This window comes from Canis lupus, chromosome 19, assembly GCF_048164855.1.
Source record: "Canis lupus baileyi chromosome 19, mCanLup2.hap1, whole genome shotgun sequence".
Lineage (NCBI taxonomy): Eukaryota > Metazoa > Chordata > Mammalia > Carnivora > Canidae > Canis > Canis lupus.
The window spans coordinates 35,163,767-35,184,253 of NC_132856.1; the positions used below are offsets into that span (position 1 = coordinate 35,163,767).

General features: G+C 40.9%; 1 protein-coding gene across 7 annotated transcripts in view; it reads left to right on the top strand.

The window, feature by feature from the left end:
* The window catches only part of ARHGEF3 (Rho guanine nucleotide exchange factor 3), a 303,880-nt gene that overhangs the window by 249,828 nt on the left and 33,565 nt on the right, over positions 1-20,487 (top strand). For 6 of the 7 annotated variants that reach the window (XM_072785778.1, XM_072785777.1, XM_072785779.1 and 3 more), the window contains one exon: positions 10,188-10,295. In XM_072785778.1, the coding sequence (XP_072641879.1) occupies positions 10,188-10,295 (108 nt within the window). Of the gene's footprint in view, positions 1-9,284; positions 9,315-10,187; positions 10,296-20,487 lie in introns of those variants that run through there. The other variant, XM_072785782.1, reaches the window with a different exon arrangement.

The following is a 20,487-nucleotide window of genomic DNA, read 5'->3' on the forward strand; positions in this document are numbered from 1 at the left end:
TTTTTGTGGGAGGCCCTGTTTGGGGGAGGGACTGAGCAAGGTTTCAGAGGCTTGTGCCAGTATTGTCTTCACTCAGTCACATGTCTCCCTGATGTCTCCCCCTTAATCAAGGCTTCCCAAAAGCAGCCACCTCACAGGCAGACTTTGGCTAGATGCCGCAGGTGCTGAGTGATGCGGGCTGAGAAGACTTGATGTTCAGGGAATAAATATAACCTCTCTAACCTTCACATGTTCAGTTTTATGGCCCTGATAACTGATGGTTTAATTTGTGGGTCTACCCAGACCATCTTGTGACATCTCTATCATCTGCTGTTTAGCATTTCCATGAGAGGAGGCTGGAGAAATTGTTTGGTTCTCAACATAGCAGTCCAATATCCTGCCCGCAGCTTGTCATGAGACTGAACTAACTCAGCGTGGCCTATGAATTTTATTTATCCAGGCTCTCCTTGCTGTCCACTAGCAAGCAAAAATACGAAAATAAATAATAAACAAAAAACTACACAGCTTTTTTTTTTTAAGAAATTGAGATGTTTTTCTTATAGCATCTGATATGGAGAGTTAAGCCATTTCATCACAGAGGAAATCAAATCTCTCTTGGATGCATAGGGCAAGGCAACCAGACCCACAGCTGGAGAGAATAAACACAAAGGTGTGGCCTCCATCTTTGAGATTAGCCAAGACAAAGGTATCAGGGATCCCTCCAGGAACTGTTCCTGGTGGTTTGTCAAAGTCCACAGGGTCTGTTGCCTTTTGTTGAAAGCACTGATAAGCATCTCTAAAGGAAAATTATAGTTCTGAGTTTGAAGACCTTTTGCTCACCTTGTGGGTTAGAAACCAATAATCCTGAAATGCATTTGGCCTAATCAATGAAGCCAGGTTTCCGTTGGAATTTGGGCCTCATTATCTGCCTTTCAACTTCTGGTAACAGATGACACCAGGTCAGTTAGCTCTGTGCCAGGGAAAAGAGAACAGAAAAAAAAAAAAAAAAAAAAAAAAACCTTCATGGAAATTTTAGAGTTAGAGACCATTATTTCATTATTGTCTTTTTCTATTTACAAAAATATAAGATGGAGAGCCACTTGCAGGCTCCAGAGAAGCTTCCCTTTGTGTTCCTGTAGCTCTGGTCCTCTTGCTCAGACAGCTCTATGAAGGTTTCCTTATCACTGCCTCCGTGTCCTACGTGCCCCTATGGTCTGTTGTACGCTGCCTGCTGATCAGCTGCCCCTCTCCTGGCCCACTTCAACCCGCTCTGACTCTATTGGGTACTTTGCCTGGATTGACCTCCCAGTTCAGCCAGGAGGCATCCCCTCTAGGGTGATAATGTACACTTCAGTGAAGGCAGTTTTGCAAATGCTGGGTAGTCACAGAGTTAGATTTAAAAGGATGCACATAGTTACAATTTATCTCTTCCAATATATGTATTAATTATGGAGAGAGTAGTAAATTTGTAGGGAGAACTCCAACAGATAACTATTCACTATATATATATTCGCTAACTAGGACAGCTATAACAAAGTACCACAAGCTGGGTAGCTTAGAACAGAAAATTATTTCTCACCGTTCTGGAGACCAGAAGTCTGAAATCAAAGTATTGGCCTCAGAAACCTGCAGGAGAATCCTTCCTTGGCTCTTCCTAGCTTCTGGTATTTGTTGTCAATCCTTGGTGTTCTTTGGCTTATAGATACATCACTCCAGTTGCTCTGTCATTATACTGCCTTCTCCCTTTGTGTCTTTAAATCTTCTTTCTATAAGAACACCAGTGATTGGATTTAGGACACACTTTAATCTAGTATGACCTCATCCTAACTTGATTATATCTGCAAAGATCCTGTTTTCAAATAAGGTCACTTTCACAGGTTTAGGGGTAGAACCTCAATGTATCTTTTTAGGGGTATACATACAGTTCAACCCATGACACTACCTTAACCAAGTGGTAAGGATAATATTACTCTGATGTGATGTACCGAAAAGGACAAAACACTTCTGTTGTATTCTTGCCAAAAATGCATACTTTTTTTTTAAGATTTAAAAATCTTTTTTTTTTAAAGATTTATTTACTTTGAGAGAGCATGCACGTGTGAGTCGGGGGAAGGGCAGAGGGAGAGAGAGTATACTCAAACAGATTCCCCACTGAGCACACGGCTCTTTATCTCACCACCCCCAGGATTATGACCTGAGTGAAAAACAAGAGTTTGACACTTAACCGACTGAGCCACCCAAGTGCCCACAAAAATGCATAATCTTGATTTAATCATAAGAAAACCTCAGATCTAAGTAGAGAGACCTTCAGCAAAATCACTGACCAGTACTCTTCAAAAGTGTCAACTTTATGAAAGACAGACCAGACCAGGAAACTCACAGATTGTAGGAAACTACAGAGATGTGATGGTGAAATATAATGTGAGGTTCTGGATTGGATCCTGAAACAGAAAAGGGACATTAGTGGGAAAATTGGTGAAATCCTAGTAAATCCTTTAATAGTTTAATTAATAATCTTGTAGCAATGTTAGTACTGTAATTTTGATAAATGTACCATGGTTATGTAAGATGTTAACATCGAGAAGGTACAGAGTGCATGGGAACATTATGTACTATTCTTGCAATGCTTCTATAAACCTAAAATTATTTCAAGATCGATTTCTTTAAAAAAAAAAAAAAAAAGAATGCACAGGGCGCCAAGGTGGCTCAGTCGGTTGAGCATCTGTCTTCAGCTCAGGTCATGAACCCAGGGTCCTGGAATCAAGCCCTGCTTCAGGGCTGTCTAGTCATCAGGGAGCCTGCTTCTCCCTCTCCTTCTGCCTGCCACTCTGCCTACTTATGCGCTCTCTCACTCTCTCTCTGTCAAATAATGGGTGAAATCTTTAAAAAATAATAAAAAAATAAAAAGAGAATGCACACATTGAGTTGATTAGGTAAATTCACCTGTTCTTAGGGGCAAAGGGGAGGAGAAATAATCTAGTAAAAACATATCAATTTGTAAGTTCAATTTTAGGCTCTGTTAATGGAAAGCTTGCTTTTCACAAGGCACTGTGCTATGTAGTCATTATCTTTGTATCTTGGATAGAATACTGTAGCTGAAGTATGTGTTCCAGGATCTGAACCCCTTCTCGCCTCTGCCACCTGAGATAGGTGACCTGTGTCACTACTGATGCTCGTTGAGTCTCAGCTTACTCATCTATAAAATGAGAATAATGATATTAGCTCTCTCATTGGATGTTCTGAAGATGTCATAAGCAAATCTATACAAAGCAGTCAGCCCAGTACCTGACACAGATTGTAAACCCTTACAGAATTAAATGATAGCTGTTAGCCACAATTCCCACTACTGCATTATGAGAGAATTCCTTCCTTGTTTTTCAGTTGAAGAAACTGTGGGTAAGTAACTTGCTTGAGATCACCTAGCTAGAATGTATGGGAGCCAGGGATAGATAGATAGATAGATAGATAGATAGATAGATAGATAGATAGATAGACGATAGATATTTTTAGTGAGGCTCATTTTTAGTCATTTATTTAGTAAAACATTAACTAGGAAGGAGAACCTGCAGGAATATCTTGTCTTTGAGGAACAAGATACAAAGCAGGCTGTCAGCTCCCCCAAAGGGGGAGGAGAGGAGCCACTTGAATTAAAGCTATAGCTTGGAAGAAACACAGACAAGTATAAAAGAACTGGTCAAGAAGTCAGTAAGAAACCCAGAAAGGGTGGGAAGGCTTTGGCAATAGGAGGTGTCAAAAGAAGTGAGAACACCATAATATTTGTGGTGACCTAGAAGTTTTGAGGGTGAGAATCTTGGGCATAAACCATAAGACACTGTAAACCAGCCTCTGGGCCCAAGGATGGGGGTGGTCAAGTCAAGTCAAGATAGTCATGGAGTCATGAGCTTTACATTGACTTGACTGAAGGGGGCAGAGTGGGATTGAGGCTCTGGCAAGGATGGGAGGGATTTGCCTTCTTAGGAGAAGATGGTGGTGGTGTAGGAATGGAGAGAAAAACATGAATTTGAGGAGGCAGACTTGGGGAAAGGAAAGCACACTCATAAAATAAATACAAGAGAACAGAGGTCTTCCCTCACAGGGCAGTCTGACCTTGAATGGCTATTTTCTCTGTATGTTTCTGCATCCCAGAGTTGAACTCCACCAGATTATTTTATGTTGTGGAATCCAGTAATTGGCAGCGTGTTGATGGGTTTCTTCATGAGAGCAAATAAGAAAACAGTCCATAGAGTAGAGCAGACTTCAGGGAGTATGGCAGTTGATTGGTGCCTCTCCATGGGGTTAGAGGCATCTTTAAGTTTGAATGTTTCAAGGTAGCTCTCTCAGCTTTTGATTTCCCAGCCAGATAGACCCTTCTGTCTTCTAGTCTATGTTAGTGAAAAATTACTGAAATTCAGTAGTGAGATTTTTTTTTCATTTTGCTAGGTTTCTTCTAATTATGTTCAGTTCTAGATGTCTGTCATCTGTCTCTTTCAGTATCCTTTCTCACTAACAGCTGAAGTACAAATCTTGGATGGCATCTGTGTGCTCACTGATATATTTGCAAAATGTTTTTTTGTCCATTAAAATAAACCTTTGTATTATATAGTCTTTTGACTGTATACCACAGGCAGGACTTTGAGAGTTACCAATCTGTGATCAGCCTTGTTTCCTACACATCTCACTCCCTCTCCCTGTATATAACTATGAAGCAGATCCCAGGCATCCTATTATTTTACTTGTCCCTTATTTGTATACATCAATGGTCAGGGAAAGTTTGTGTCATGCTTGGGCTGATTGTTTGGAAAGTTAAGACACTAAAATGTAGGAGGTTAGGGTTTACTCACATAAAGATAAGTCAGATATCTCCCCTTGCTTATCAGGGGAGAACCCTGTATACCTGGCTCCAGAAAGACATACCTGGGGGAGTCTTTGGGTATGTCACAGCAGGAAAGCTGAGGATGAGGACCACTGACACAGGAAATGATCCCTATAAAAGCCAGGAGTAGTGTAGAGCAGTGGTCTACAAACTGTGGCCCATGAGCCAAATATAGCCCACTTCCTATGGTCTTCAAGCAAAGAATCGTTTCTATTTTTAATGGTTGAACAAAACAAAACAATAATATTTTGTGACGTGTAAAAACTCTATAGAATTCAGATTTTAGGGGATCCCTGGGTGGCTCAGCGGTTTAGCGCCTGCCTTTGGCCTAGGATGTGATCCTGGAGTCCTGGGATCAAGTCCTACATCGGGCTCCCTGCATCATGGAGCCTGCTTCTCCCTCTGCCTGTGTCTCTGCCTCTCTCTCTCTCTCTCATGACTAAATAAATAAAATCTTTAAAAAAAAAAAGGAATTCAGATTTTAGTGTCTATAATGGAACATAATCACATTCATTTATTTACATACTGTTTAAGGCCGATGGCAGAGATGAGTAGTCATTACAGATGCCCACAAAGTCTAAAACATTTCCCGTCTGGCCCGTTACACAAAGCTGTAGGGCATGGGCTCTGGAGCCAGCCTGCCTAGGTTTAAGTCCTGGCCATCTTTTTTGAGTGATTTTAAGCACATTGCTCATCCTCTGCCTCAGTATCTCCATCTTTAAAATATGGATCATAATAGTATCTACCTTGCAGGAATATTTAGGAGGAATAAATTAGTAGATATCTATAAAGCATTGAGAGGAATCCCTGCACTAAATATGAGATGATTATTATTATTATTATTATTTCATAATGTGAGAGCTTCTAACCACTCTGAGATTGTAATTTCTGTTTAACATGAGGATGATGAAAGCCTCTTAGAGGGCTACTACGTGTTTCCAGCACACCTCCTCCCGCTACAGAGATGGAACCCTGCCTAAGGCTGCCCTGGTGTCTTCAAACATTTGAAAGACTTTTCTGACTCCATCAACTCATGAGCAGCAGCATCTGCTAGCACAGTTGATTCTCACCTCTCCCTTGTTCCTGGCCGGGTGTATAACAGCCAGGAGCAGTATTGCTTGCAGTAAAGTGGTCAGTCCTGCACTGATGAATGCATTTCTGGTCCCTCTTGAGCTGGGTTTGTGGCTGAGTGAAGGTGGTCTCATGGTAGCTACAAACATTATGAGGAAGACCCTCCTGTTGTTCCCCAGTGCCACTCTAGCTGGAAAAATGAAGTGCAAGGAGAATGAGTAATGATTGCCTATATGCCATGTCTATTAGAATGAAAGCATTTTTGAAGGAATACACATTTAAGCTAGATCATATTGATATGATAGACAATTTCTTACATGCATATAATCTGCTTTTGTTTTTACCTGTTGGGAGGTAAGAATGAGGAGAGGGAAAGAAAACCGTTGTTTCCCCTATGGTAGGAGTATTAAAATCTGTTAATAAATTCTCACATTAGGGGCACCTGGGTGGCTGAGTTGGTTAGGCCTCTGCCTTTGGCTTGGGTTGTGATCCCAGGGTCCTGGGCTCAAGCCCTGCATCGGGCTCCCTGCTTGGTGGGGAGTCTGTTTCTCCCTCTCTCTCTGCCCCACACATATCCTTTTTCTCACTCTCTCTCCCCTGCTTATATTGTCTCTCTCTCTTTTTCTCCCCCCCAAAAAATAAAATCATTGAAAAACAAAAATAAAAAATAAAATCTCATAGTAAGAATAAAATGGCAGAGTGCTTTATTCCCTTTCATTTGTTATTTAAGCGCAAGAGATGTATTAAATTGCCGTGCCAATTCATTTATGAAAATATGTAACCTCCATGCCTCTACATTGTCTCCTTCTCTTCCTGCCACCTCTCCCTTCTTTTTTTTTTTCCTCCTTTCCTGGTCTTCTGAAAAGATAATGAGAAAACATTTGATAAAAGTCAATATTCATTCATTATAAAAATTCGTAGCGAACAGCATAGAGTGGAACTTTTTCTACTTGATAAAGGGTAATCTCTTCCATGGTCTCAGCAAACACAGTCCATAATGATGAATTCTTCATAATAACCACTTTAGAATCAAGAATTACACTAATGTACCTGCTCTCTCAGCTTATAATCAATAATATATAGGTGGTCCTAACTAGTGCAATAAGACAAGAAAACCAAAAAACCTATAAGTCCTAGAAAAGATGAAACAAACTTTTCTTATTCAGACAATACTACCTAGACACAATACTCAATGCCTTTATTTTTTTTCTGTTTTTTAACCTTTTTAGTGAGATGCCCTCCTGCCCTCTCTTAAAATTGCATGGTAGGGGTGGTATCTATGCTTGAAACAGGATATCTTGTTTCTGGGTTTACCATTGACCTTATCCAGCTTGGACTGGCAGCTGAGTCATTGGACTAGGAAGCCTCTGCAGGTTGTATTTTGTCCTCTCTCTGTAAAGCCCGAAAGCATCCTTGGAATTACATTTGCTAGCTTTCTGTAGAGCTATTTAACTAGAATCTGGAAACATTTTCCCTGAGGGCTCTTTTTAGATAGCAGTAAAATGAAGCTGGAGACATACTGAGTAAATGGAAAAGAAAAATCAAATTAGGCCAAGAATTTTTTTAATCTCCTATTCTCACTGAAGCCCTCAAGGTGAACAGCATAATTCACACTCTGCTCTTGTGGGTCAGGCATAAAGCCTCCTTCATAGATCCAAGAACCTGTAAATGTTGTGGTCTTGAAATTGCACTTGCTTGCTTTGCTGGATCACAGCACTAAATCATGCAGCAGTGGTTCTGGCTCACTTGTTCATTACTTGGGAATGTCAGATTGCCAGAGAACAGCCTGATGTTTACTTCTAAATGGGCAATGCCTTAAGAAAGTTTTTTTTTTTTTAAGATTTATTTATTTATTCATGAGAGACACAGACTGAGAGAGAGAAGCAGAGACACAGGCCGAGGGAGAAGTAGGCTCCTCGCAGGGAGCCCGATGTGAGACAAGACCCCGGATCCCGGGATCACAACCTGAGCTGAAGCAGGTGCCCAACTGGTGAGCCACCCAGGCATCCCAGGAAAGGAGTTTTAATTACAATTTCATGTAGTGCCACTGTACACAACCTGCAGAGGGGCATCTGCATTTTACATATATCTTTTAGCTGTGTAGGAAACACACATTGACTGGGTCATATAAAATGGGCAGCAAAGTCAGCAGAACCTTAGAAAAGATGACACAGCAAGTGGGACAGAACTGAATTGTCCCCCATCCTGCCTAGTGTGCAAAGCTCCCTGCCTCTTTTTAAAGCAAGAGACCCCTATTGGCATTTACCCTTCAGCTTCACCATTCTGATACAGAAGCTGTGATCCAGCACCTTTAATTGTTAAAAAAAAAAAAACAGAGATCTGAAGGAAAACAAACAAAAAAATCCAAAAAACAAACAACCAAAAAACTAGAGATCCAGAAGTCTCCAGGCTCTCAGGTGCCTGAGGATTATCTGAGACCAAGTTCAGCTGCCCCATGAAATCCCTCCTTTCCTCATTTGCTGCAGTGCAGTTTGTGCCACCAAAGGTGGTGATATCACAACTCTGGCATTTCAAGCCCAAAGCAGGAGCTATTTAGAGAAATTCAGTGGATGCTCAAGAGGGTGTGTGTGTGTGTGTGTGTGTTTAGTATGCTGGTGATGCAGCTCTGACGTAAAAAATATTTTAAAAATCCTCCTCTGGAAAAAAAAAAAATCCTCTCTGGGCACAGATGCTCAGGAGCCAGGCATTGGACAGGGAGCATCCTGAAGGGCATAGTCACCTGGAGGCAGAAGAGCTATTGGATCTTTCTCTTCAGCACCTCAATAATAGTAACATGAAGTCTCTCATATTGATAGATTCATTCTTTCCATTTTGGAACTGAGCCTTCTCAGTGTTCGGAGAGATTCCTACTGTCTGTTCCGCTTAGCATGCCAAGAGGCTGGAGAGGTCCCCGGCAGCCCGGATTCATTCTGTGTCTTGGAAAAGTATTTCACTGCTTCGAGAAATCATGAAGTCAATCCTGGCAACATTATGGAATTGTTCTGTACTTTTTTTTCTTTAGTCTTTTAATTTTTCTATTTAAATGCCAGAAAGATTGGGTCTATTTCCAGGAGGGCTCTGATATCTGAGATTGGCAAGGACAAAAAATGACATGAGTTTCTCAGCAGAATTCCAAATTCAGGCAAGATTTTCCAAGCACCTACTATGTTCAAAACACCCTTCAGGGATGTCCTGGAGAATCTGAAGTTCTGGGTTAACCCTCAAAACTTTGAAAGCAATGGCTGAAAAAGAAAGATGAGCATCTTGAGGCTTCCTCTGGAAATGGTTGAGGTTCACCACAGCAACTGGCAAGTTTGGCTTTTTCCCATCAAAATTTGGTGTCTTCATGTGCTGTCCAGCATCTACTGCAGGTCAGATGGAGCTTAGGAAGGCAAGGGTAACTGTTCTCTTTGTCTTTGTAAAATGTTTTGTCTGTCATGTCCCTCTTTCCCACAGCCTGTTGTTTTTATATAATTTTCATTTGCAAAGACATCGGAATGGGTAGGCTCCCTCTCACCATCAACTTGGTTTGGGGTAACTTGCAGATTTACAAATATTTTACGTGTAAGTGATTCTCAAAACCTGTAGCTATAAATTACAAAAACAGATGCCCGTGGTAGGATTTTCTCTCTGTACTTTCTCTCTTGCTGGTTGTTATTTATAAATACTCATAGGTGTATTTCAAATATATTATAGATACAAAGATGCGTTTTAAATGGCCCAGTAATAGAAGAATTTTCTTAAAAAAAATTTTTTTTAGTGAACTAAAAAAACAAACATTCCACGTGCTTTAGAAAAACCATCGCATCAAAGAAATTTGGAGAGTGGCTTCAGGCAAGGTAGAGAAAAGGTTTTTAAAAAGATGAAACCAGAAGCTTCAAAAAACAACTCCCTGACAAGGTCATGGGATGGGAAATCTGAGGCAGCTTTTCTTTACAGGAGGCATTGGAGAGAATGATTCTAAGTGGAAGCTCCTGAATTAAAAGCTGGCAGATATTGGGGGTGAAGCATAGGGAGCAGACCCTACCCATTTGCTGTCTGATCAGAGGCTGCTTCTGTTGACACCCTGTGCCATTTCCCCTTCCCTTGCTCCTGAGCTAGGTCATCTCCACACAGCCGGAGTGAGACGGGGCACTGTTCACATTCCATAGATCAGTGTGCAGCCAGCAGCTTGTGGAGTGGGGCTGGACTGTAGGGCGGAGTTATGTTGTCTGTAATTAACCTTGACATTTTTCTTCCTTTTTTTTTTTCTTTAACCTTATAGGAGCCTAGTAATAAACGGGTCAAACCCCTTTCCAGAGTCACATCACTAGCAAACCTCATTCCACCCGTGAAGGCCACACCGTTAAAGCGCTTCAGCCAAACCCTACAGGTAAGAAGGACATGGTGGGCTTATGTTTGCAGGAAATCATGTTAGGCAGGAGGGGTCATTGCTGCTCTACCTAGAACCTCTGCTGAGATCTGAATCAATGCTTATTTCAGCAGAAGAGAGCATTGAGGGACCTGAAAGGAAGAAAGATGTGTTTCTAAGTTGTAAACTGGGGTCAGATGGAGTCCTTTGAGGGATGACTGGAGGAATCATTTCTGTTGGCTCTTTCCTCAGAATCCTGTACCCCTTTCATATGTACACTCACAGGTTTTGTCCTAAAACACCACGGGCCTCCTAAGAAAACCAGCATGTGATATAAGCTGGAGGGTAGGAGAACCTAGTGTTTAGACCAGGGTCTGCAGACTACAGCATGGGGAGAAAAATTCATCCTGCCCTATGTTTTCTTATGGCGCACAAGCTGCAAATGGTTTTTCCTTTTAAAATGACTGGGGGTAAAGTCAAAAGAACAATATTTCATGACACTTGAAAATTACATGAAGTTCAAATTTCAGTGTCCGTAAGTGAAAATTTGTTGGAGAAATCATGCTTAAATATTTGTGAACTGTATGTGGTTGCTTTTGCACTGCAAGGGCACAGTGGAGGAGTTGTGGCAGAGACCATACTGCACACAAGACCCAAAATATTTACTATCCGGCCCCTTTACAGAAAATGTTTGCTGACCTGACTTAGAAAAAGGCCCTGCAGTAGAACTACTTCAATTCTGACCTTGGCTCTGTCAGTCAAAGACTTGGTTACCTTGGGCAGGTGACTTAACATCTCTATGTCTTGCTTTTATTCCTAATGGGTAAATTGTGAGTGATGTCACCAGCTTCTTTAGAATAGAATCATACTACAGATTTATAAGATAGTGCATTTAAAGGGCTATATTGCTAACAGAACTATACTAAGCCCTTTGTTAGCAATCACTAATTTACTAATTAGTTAGCTAAGTAGTAAATATTAGCTATTATAATAATTCTTTGGTAAACAAGTGGCTGTAGTTGCTCTTAGACTCCCAGTAAAGTTTATATTTTAAGGTAAAAGTTAAGATTTGTCCAAGGCCTTGGACCAAATTCAATAATCATAAAAAATCCTCTTGCAGATGGAAGCCAACAAAAGCCATGCCATCAAAAGGCTTATCTTGTTTAGATGGGAAGTGGTCTTGAGTCTGCCATTTCTTATTTGTCCTGCATACTTTTACTTAGCAGTATTTTTATTGTGGCTTTCCAAGTTACTAAGAAAATTGTGGACCAGAACCCAAGGCATGTTCTATGCTATGAAAATCTATGATTTGAGAAGTATTTTAGATCTCCCTCACCCCCTCCTGCCATCACTTCCACACCATTCAGCCAACATTGCCATGATTCTGCATAGCCCAGGCTCTTCTCTCCATTTCCCCATGGAGCTCTCCTTCTCCAGGGCTTATTCCCTGCCCTGTCCATTGCTCTGTTAGCTCTCCTCAGTTTCTCCTGAAAAAAGACCTCATCACTGAATTAGCTATAGGTTTGGCCCTTTTTCTGTCAGTGCTTGGGCCTCTGGGCCCTTGCTTATCCCCTGATCCCCTCTGTGGGAGAATAGAGAAGAAAAAGAAATAAGGTTGTCTGGGGGAGCCGGATGAAGGGCTTTGAAGCTAGTGAAGAAAAATGTGTTTACCTTCTCTCCCTCGTGACCAGTCCCTCAGCCCTCTGGCCAAGTTCATCACAGGCTTCCCCTGGAAGATTCATCACCGCCCTTGTCCTGCACATCTGGTCTTTAGCTGAGTTCTGCTTTTTGAAAATTCTTTAGCCTGTCTACTGCCATTTCACCCTTTCCTTTCCATCCTAGTAGCTGAGGCTTGAGTTCATTCTATAGTTATTTCCTCCTTTGACGATGAGACCTCCATATTGCCAGCCATGTCTTCCCATTGGCTCTCCTAGGATAGTTGAACCTCTTCCCTAGGAAGGCCCTTACTCATTCTGTAAGCATTAGGTGGGCCCTCATCAAGTGCAAGGCTCTACATCCTGCCCTCACGTTGCTTACATTCCAGACAGAGTTGCCTTCTGGTAGATTCATGATCACATTTAGCCCTTAAATTGTCTTTTGTTTGGATGTGTAGTGTTTTGAACTAACATATAAAAATCCAAACAACTCATATAAGAATTTGGAGTTCCAGGGGCACTTGAGTGACTCAGTCAGTTGAGCATCCAACTATTAGTTTCGGCTCAGGTCATGATCTCAGGGTTGCAGGGTTGAGCCCCTTGTCGGGCTCTGTGCTGGACATGGAGCTTACTTGGGATTCTCTCTCTCCCTCTGCTTGTATATGTGATAGATAGATAGATAGATAGATAGATAGATAGATAGATAGATAGATGATAGATAATAGATAGATAGATAGATAGATGATAGATAGATAGAGTCATTTTAAAAAGAAAAAAGAATTTAGAATTCGGACTTCTTTTAAAGAATTGAAAGGCTTGCCAGTTCTGGGCTTGTGTTGCCACATGGCAAAATGAGCTGGACCTGGGTAGCCAGCTAATTGTCACCTACAGATGTCCTCACCTCTCCCAATTGTCCTTTCAACACCTTAACTCACTGTCATCACTTTGCCTGGCCTGTAGACTCCACGTTTATCCCTAGGTCTAGGGACAACTTAATCTATCCCTCCTACCACAGCACAGACCTGACTGTATGTTGCTGTAAGATCCTCCATTGTCATACCTTCAAAACCTTTCCTTGGGCTTCCCAGGAAACCTTTATTTCTCTTCTCTCATCTCTGCCCTACACAGATCCTACACAGGGAAGCCTGCAGGGAATATCTGATCACCTTGAAAATTTGCATTGACCTAGAGAACTGGGACAGAAAGAAATCAAGCTATGTCTGAAATCCAACAGACTGAAGCCAAATAAGGATAATAAGGCTGAGAAAGCCAGACCCGAGGGAGGGATCTGACATGTGGAAATTGGTTTCTAAAACCTCAAAGATTTTTTTTGGCAAAATAATTTTTTAATTTACTTTCTTCAAATGTCATGATAAATAGCTAATTCCAGGCTCCATTTATGGGACAGAAACAACCCGGCAGAAGCAGAATGGCTCTTCATAATGGTTATACATATGGACACAGAGAGAACTTGAGCAGCATCCTTATGTTGAGAATGTGTCCTTGAGGGGGTCAGTGAATGGAAATATGACCCTGTGCAGAGTTAGACAGCCATGTTTACAGGATGATCAGCAAAACCCAGAGAATGCTTTCTTGCCTCCCAAATATATCTCCCTGTTGGTCACCTTGGTGCATGCAATGCATGTTTTGCAAAATGATTTCCAGCTTGCATCCCAGTAACTACTCCATGACTTTATTGCTTCCCCCTGCAGCTAGAACAGGATAGAGTGCTAATATGATCTGAGGAGCAGAGAGGAGGAGGGGAAGCAGGAGGCCCCAAAGAGATACTTGGAGGGCCATCTTCACATCCTCTTCCATTTTGTGTACAGTGATTTTGGTGCCTGTTCTAAAAGGGGAGGAACAGGGGCACCTGGGTGGCTCGGCTCAGTGGTTGAGCATCTGCCTTTGGCTCAGGTTGTGATCTTCGGGGGTCCCAGGATTGAGTTCCACATCAGGCTCCCCGTGGGGAGCCTGCTTCTCCCTCTGCCTATGTCTCTGCCTCCCTCTGTGTGTCTCTCGTGAATAAATAAGTAAAATCTTAAAAAAAAAAATTTAAATAAAAAATAAATAAAAGGGGAAGAACAAAGAACAAAGAGAGTAGGGAAGGGGCTGCCCCAAACCTCTCGGCATGCGTTCTTTACTCATAGGTGCTTATTATATATGCCTCTTCTACTTCTAAAAACAACTCGAGGCTATAATTGAGCAGCTTGGTTCCCTGCCACAGTATTCCATGTCCCTGCTGCCTGGACTCACAGAGACATATATATCCCTTTCAGCGTCCAGTTATGTCGAGGTTGTATTCCTTTTATTATAGAAGAAGAGATGAGTTAGGCCCAAACACCCAAACACAATCAATAATGGAGCACTTAGCAGTCCTTCCTCTGGCTCCTCAGGAGGCCACAGGGTAGGCCAAGAGGATATCAGAATAGCTTGGGGCTAGCAGCTTTTCCAAAGAGGTTAAAACCCCAGCCACAAATGTGAGTGATCCTTGCGGCAACCCTTCACCCAAGACACTGCAGGACTTGTCTCTTGCCTCCCCTGTGCCCCATATAGACTGGGGGCTCAGGCTTCAGCACAAAGACAGCATTTGTAGAAGTTGGAGAGGAACAGCCAGCCGTCTGCCTGGCTTTGTGTCTGTGTCTGACCAGGAAGTTAGTGCTGCTGATAGACGGGAGCACAGATGTCTGCATCCCTGTGGGCCTGAAAATCTCCTCACTGGCCTGCCTGAGAGGAAAATGCAGCCCAGCTCTGAAAGGGGCCTGCGTGCACCCCTCCTGGCAGTGAAGACAGCGGGCTGGCCGTGGGCGTGTCGCTGAGCCCTGCCTCTCCCACCATGGCTCCGCACAGCTGGTAGACGCATTTGAGCTGGGGCCAGGGTGTGCTATGGAATGCTGTGTTCACAGCACTGTGGTGGAGCCCTGTGTCCTCTCTGAACACAAGCTTCATTTCTTTTCCATTATAAAAGCATGCGTTCATTATGGAAAAATACAAAAAAAGGAGAAAGAGAAAAGATTCCACTGCAAAACAACCCGTTAATATTTTAATAACTTCCTTCCAGTGTTATTCTAAGTATATCTACACTTACATACTCTGAGGCTCATTTGAGGTTACTTACGGTGTACCCAGTCTTATCTTTGTGTAATCTGTTCACTCTTGGATTGAAATCTCCCATGGGGACCCTGCATGGTCAGTTTCTCTTGGCGTTTCTATTGGTCTTGGCCTAACATATTTCCAAGCTACACAGTTAGGTATGTAAAGGTTCCTCTTCGTCATTGTTACAGCCTCTTGGGGGAATTGTACCTTTCATGAAGGTTCAATAGCCCTCTTTATTTCTTTTAATGCTTTTTGTCGAGTTATGTCTTTCTCTCTCTCTCTCTCTCTCTCTCTCTTTTTTTTTTGTATTTGCATTTTGTCTGGTTTCTTCCATCTCTTTTATTTGTATCCTCTCTTTGTCAGTTAGCTGGATCAGGATTTTGTTATGGCTTAAGACAAGTATGATATCACTTTTTCAAGTTATTCTTGGAAAATGTGATCTTCATGGACCAAATATATATTATTCCAATGTGGTGATGTGACTTATTTTGCATAACCCGTCTCCTATTAATGGATATTTAGGCTGTGAATATTTTTTATATTGTCAAACAACTCTGTATTAAGACATTTGTCCTATTTTTTAAAGTGCCTTCTAATTATGCTTTCTTTTGATTATAGAACATCTTTTTAAGATTGAAAAATATAGAGAAACATAGAAAAGGGAGTAAAAGTCACTTGCAATCCCTTCTACCCATCACTGAAAATCTCATATTAACATTTAGGTGTGCACTCAGACAATCTTTTCTTTTACAATATACCTGCGTGTGTTTTTTTAAACAAAATCATAATCATATATACATATGTATATAGTACATATATATGCTATCTTTTAACATGTTTTTGTCTTAACAGTGTCAAATAACCTTACAGTAGAATACACTTTCATATGATTAAGTATTTTTCACCAAAAAAAAGTATTTTTCACAAACCCAATCCTTAATGAATTCATATAATATTTCATCAAAAAGATATACCAGGTATTGATTATTCACTCTTCTTTGGTTGAACATCTATCTCCATTTTTCTACCATTATAGATGACACTGCTTTAAACATCCTAATCACAAATCTTATGTGTGTTTACATTCCTTCCTTTCCTTAGATGATATTCCCAGAAGTGAAATTCTGATCAAGAGATGTAAATTCAAGGCATCTGATGTCTCTAGAGCCAGGCCTCTCTTCCTGGTGTGTACCTGTCTTGGGCAAAATTGCTCCTTGGTGTTCACACATCCTAATTCTAGACTCATAGTCACATTTTCCCCTCTCTTTTGCCACAGTTTTTCCCACTGCTGTGACATCTTCACAGGATGGCCCTTCCAGGGGGCCCCTTGACTTTCCACAAAGAACAAAGTCTTTCTTTTCTTTGTATCCCTAGTACTACATGTGACTTGGGATATGCTCAAAAATTGGCCATTAGTGTTATTATTGTGTTTATTACTAGAAAAGTTGGCCATTGCTCTTCCTAGGGGCTCTCCAGGACAGGTATTGGGTGCCCACCTAGTAATGTTGTATAATAACTGGGTTACTTCACAACAGAATATCAGCCCTCTCACACTTGTATCCCCTCAGGGAGGATTATTGTGGCTTAGGAAGGGTTTCTGGTAACCACAATCTCTCATTGCTCCATTCCTGGGCCCTTAGATCTACAAAGTATTTCATTTTACCCAGATGCAGCAGAAAACGGGATATATTAATGTTCCCCATTTATTATTCATTATATCTACTGTGTTATTTGTTCTGCTCTAGACCTATTGGGAGAAGTAATCAGTATGCAAAAGGAGACAGGGCCTACTCTTGAGTAGGATAAAATCTACTTGTTAAACTTGTCTAAGATATGTCAGCAACTAAAAAAAAAAAAAAAGGAAATTTAAAACCATTATATCCCAATTAATAATATGTACCCATTGTAATATATGGATAGGAAACTAGGAATATCATCAAATTCTTAATAGTGGTTATCTCTTGGGAATACAAGTATAAGAGACTGATACCTCTTTTGTTTTCTTTCTAATGTTCTCCTTTTATTTCCTACTACATAAGAATTACAAATCAGTAGAGAATGAATAAACAGGCTGGATCTATTGACTTTTATTTTTTACATTATATATTCCTACCATGCTTGGACTTTTTAAATAATTATATTATCTTGACCACCAAATGTATACGATTTTAAAATTTTATATAATAAAATATACTAGAGAGAGGGAGCCTAGTAATGGCTGAGTTGTGGGAATTGGGGGAACAGGTAAAGGAAGGCTCCCTGGCAAGGGCAGAAGGATTTGTGTTGGGCCTGGAACAGCTCAGAGCTGATAAGGAGAAGGGAAGGGGAGGGTGTTTCAGGTTTGAGGAAGGAGCACGAGAAGGCTGATGCTTTCTAATTTGAGAAATAAGTAGAAGAGTCCCCGAGCACATGTGCTTAATTCCCATGTGCTCAAAACCTGATTTTCTTCTCCAAGGATCTCAAGCTTAGTCTCTTGTTCCCAGGTCATACACTTTCTATAATTGACAAAAAGTCTTTGATCGTAAGTTATCTGGCAGATATGGAAATAAGCTTGGAGTGTGTGTGTGTGTGTGTGTGTGTGTGTGTAAGCAACCAGAAATCATAGTGCCTTGCCGTCTGGAAGGTAGGGATGTAGCTAAGAAGTGACCTGTTTTCCACTCAAGAGGAACCCCTTACTTTCTGTGGATCTTTACTATCTCTGGTAGACCACCATCATAGTTGACTATTAAAATTTAAAGCTTGTCTTTTTTTATTTAATAATAACAACTTCCAGGAGTTGAGCATTTATAATGAGCCAAGTTCTGTGAGAAGTACTTTACATTTGTGGCTTCATTTCATCTTTTCCATAACAACCCAAGGTAGGATTTAGCACCACTTTGTAGGCGAGGAACCTGAAGATTAAAAAATGTGCCCTGTGTCACGCAGCCAGTAAATACTGGAGCTGGGATCCTACAGGGTTTTCACGGTGCCTCTCATGGAGTCAGCTTCTGCAAATAAGTCAGCTGGTTGAAAGAAAGCCTGTAGTTTGCTAGGATATATAAATGATGGCCAGACTTTTGGTCTGGAGCATCACACTTCACTGTTGTTCTTTACTCCTTGTTTGCCTGTGTGGCAAAGAGAGTCGTCATTTCCATTTCAGCTAATAGAATATTGTATCATTAACATTATTGTGCAAAAGCCATTTTATGGTGCCAAATGAAGAGGGTGGGCTGCTGTCCCAAGCCTCTGGAAGGTTCCTAATTTTTGGTTTGCACTAAGAAAATTGTACAATATTTTTCCTACACCTCAACCAAATATTTTCTCTGGCTTTTCATTCATTCTACTCAGAATCTCTCTCAGCTCCAGAAAGACATCTCCTTGCCCTGGGTCTATGGAGTTTGATTTTTTTTTTTTATTGTGATTGGATCGGGTGCCTTTTTACCATGTTTTCAATGTACATTAATCTGAACCAAATCCAAATAGGATTTTATGTTTACAGTACCACTTCAAACTCTGTGTTCATGGTCTTGCACATTTGTCTACTGATTTCTTTTTTTCTTAGTTAATATCTCTTATGGAAAATACATGTAGAGAAGTATGGAAATGAAAATAAAAACATTCATAGCCCACCATCTGGGGGTAACATCTATTAACATGTATTTTAAATAGGGATCTTCCTTTCCTAAACTCTACATGGAAGACTTTCCCATTATCATTAAGCTTTTCTTAAAAGAATGTTTTTAGCAAATATATAATGTTCCATTTTATGATTACACTGTAATTTATTTAACTATTCCCTATTGGTCACTTTAGGCTGTTTCTAGATCTGCTCTATAACAGCACTGCTGAAGGGTTTCTCCTCCTATCAGTTATCCTAATGGAAATCTCCAAGGATCCATTTGGTCCAAGTTTTCAAAGATATGTCTGCTGTTAGCTAATGAATGAAAACATATAAACCAGCATTAATGGTGGCAGTGCAGCCAATTATAACAGTGAGAGGTAACATCCATTGCCTTTTGCCCACATATCAGGCACTGGCTAAGGCTTTGACATATTTTGTCTTATGTAATCCTTACTGCAATGTTGTGAGGTACTCATTACTGTGCCCTTTTACAAATAAGGAAACTAAGGGAGTCCCCAGGTGGCTTAGTTGGTTAAGTGTCTGACTCTTGGTTTCAGCTAGGATCATGATCATTGGGGTCCTGAGATCAAGACCTGTGTCTCTGCCCCTCCCCCCTGCTCCTGTGCATGTGCTCTCTAAATACATACATACATACATACATACATAAGTCCTTTTTTAAAAAAGACCCACACAGATAAGAAAACTGAAATCCAGAGAAATTAACCTCCCCAAGGTCCCTTAGGACTGAGATGACTTCAAGCCATGTCTGTTTTACTCTAAAGCCTGTATTCTTCTTTTTTTTTATTACTTTTTGTAGTTTTTTTATTCAAGTTCAATTTGCCAACATATAGTATAACACCCAAGTGCCCCCTCAGTGCCTGTCACCCAGTCCCCCATCCCCCCACCCACCTCTCTTTCCACCACCCCTTGTTCATTTCCCAGAGTTAGGAGTCTCTTATGTTCTGTTGCCCTCACTGATATTTCCCACTCACTTTCTCTCCTTTCGCCTATCATCCCTTTCACTGTTTTTTATTTATATTCCCCAAATGAATGAAACCATATAATGTTCGTCCTTCTCCGATTGACTTACTTCACTCAGCATAATACCCTCCAGGGTATTATGAAGGGTATAATACCCTTCAACCCACCACGTTGAAGCAAATGCTGGGTATTCATTGTTTCTAATGGCTGAGTAATATTCCATGTATACATATATAATATTCTATGTCTACATCTTCCTTATCCATTCATCTTTCAATAGATGCCGAGGCTCCTGCCACAGTTTGGCTATTGTGGACATTGCTGTAAAGCCTGTATTCTTAACCCAAATCCGTGTTTTACAGTGAAAAGACTAGACTCAGTTCCTATTGCAACACTTACCTTAGGCCAGTCACTAAATCTCCTGATGCTCAGATTTCTCATCTATTAAAAAGAGCAAAAATGCAAAAACCTGTCCAGTTGCCTCTCCCAAGACTAGCATGAGGGTCAAAAGTAATGAAAGCCACAGAACTGAGAAGTGTCCTTTCTCAGTTTAAGTTAATTGCTCTAATCAAGCCTTACATAGGAGACTCCTTCAAGATGCTCTTCAAGAACATTTTCCAATCCTAGCCATAATTACTGTACATTTTGGTTTAACCCGTTGTAGTAGGTAGCAACATAGAAACCCATTTCCCTCTGACAGTCCCACCCTAGCCTCCAGTCCATGTAATAATAAACCATCTGCTACAAAATAGCAATGATAAGTTTAGAGAATTTCCCTAGCTTAAATTCTCTTTATTGGAGCGTGTTATCTTTAGCTGTAGAGACCTTCTGTTTTTGGAAAAGGGCAAGGGAGCACCCTGCTGAACAGTCGGCATTAACAAAT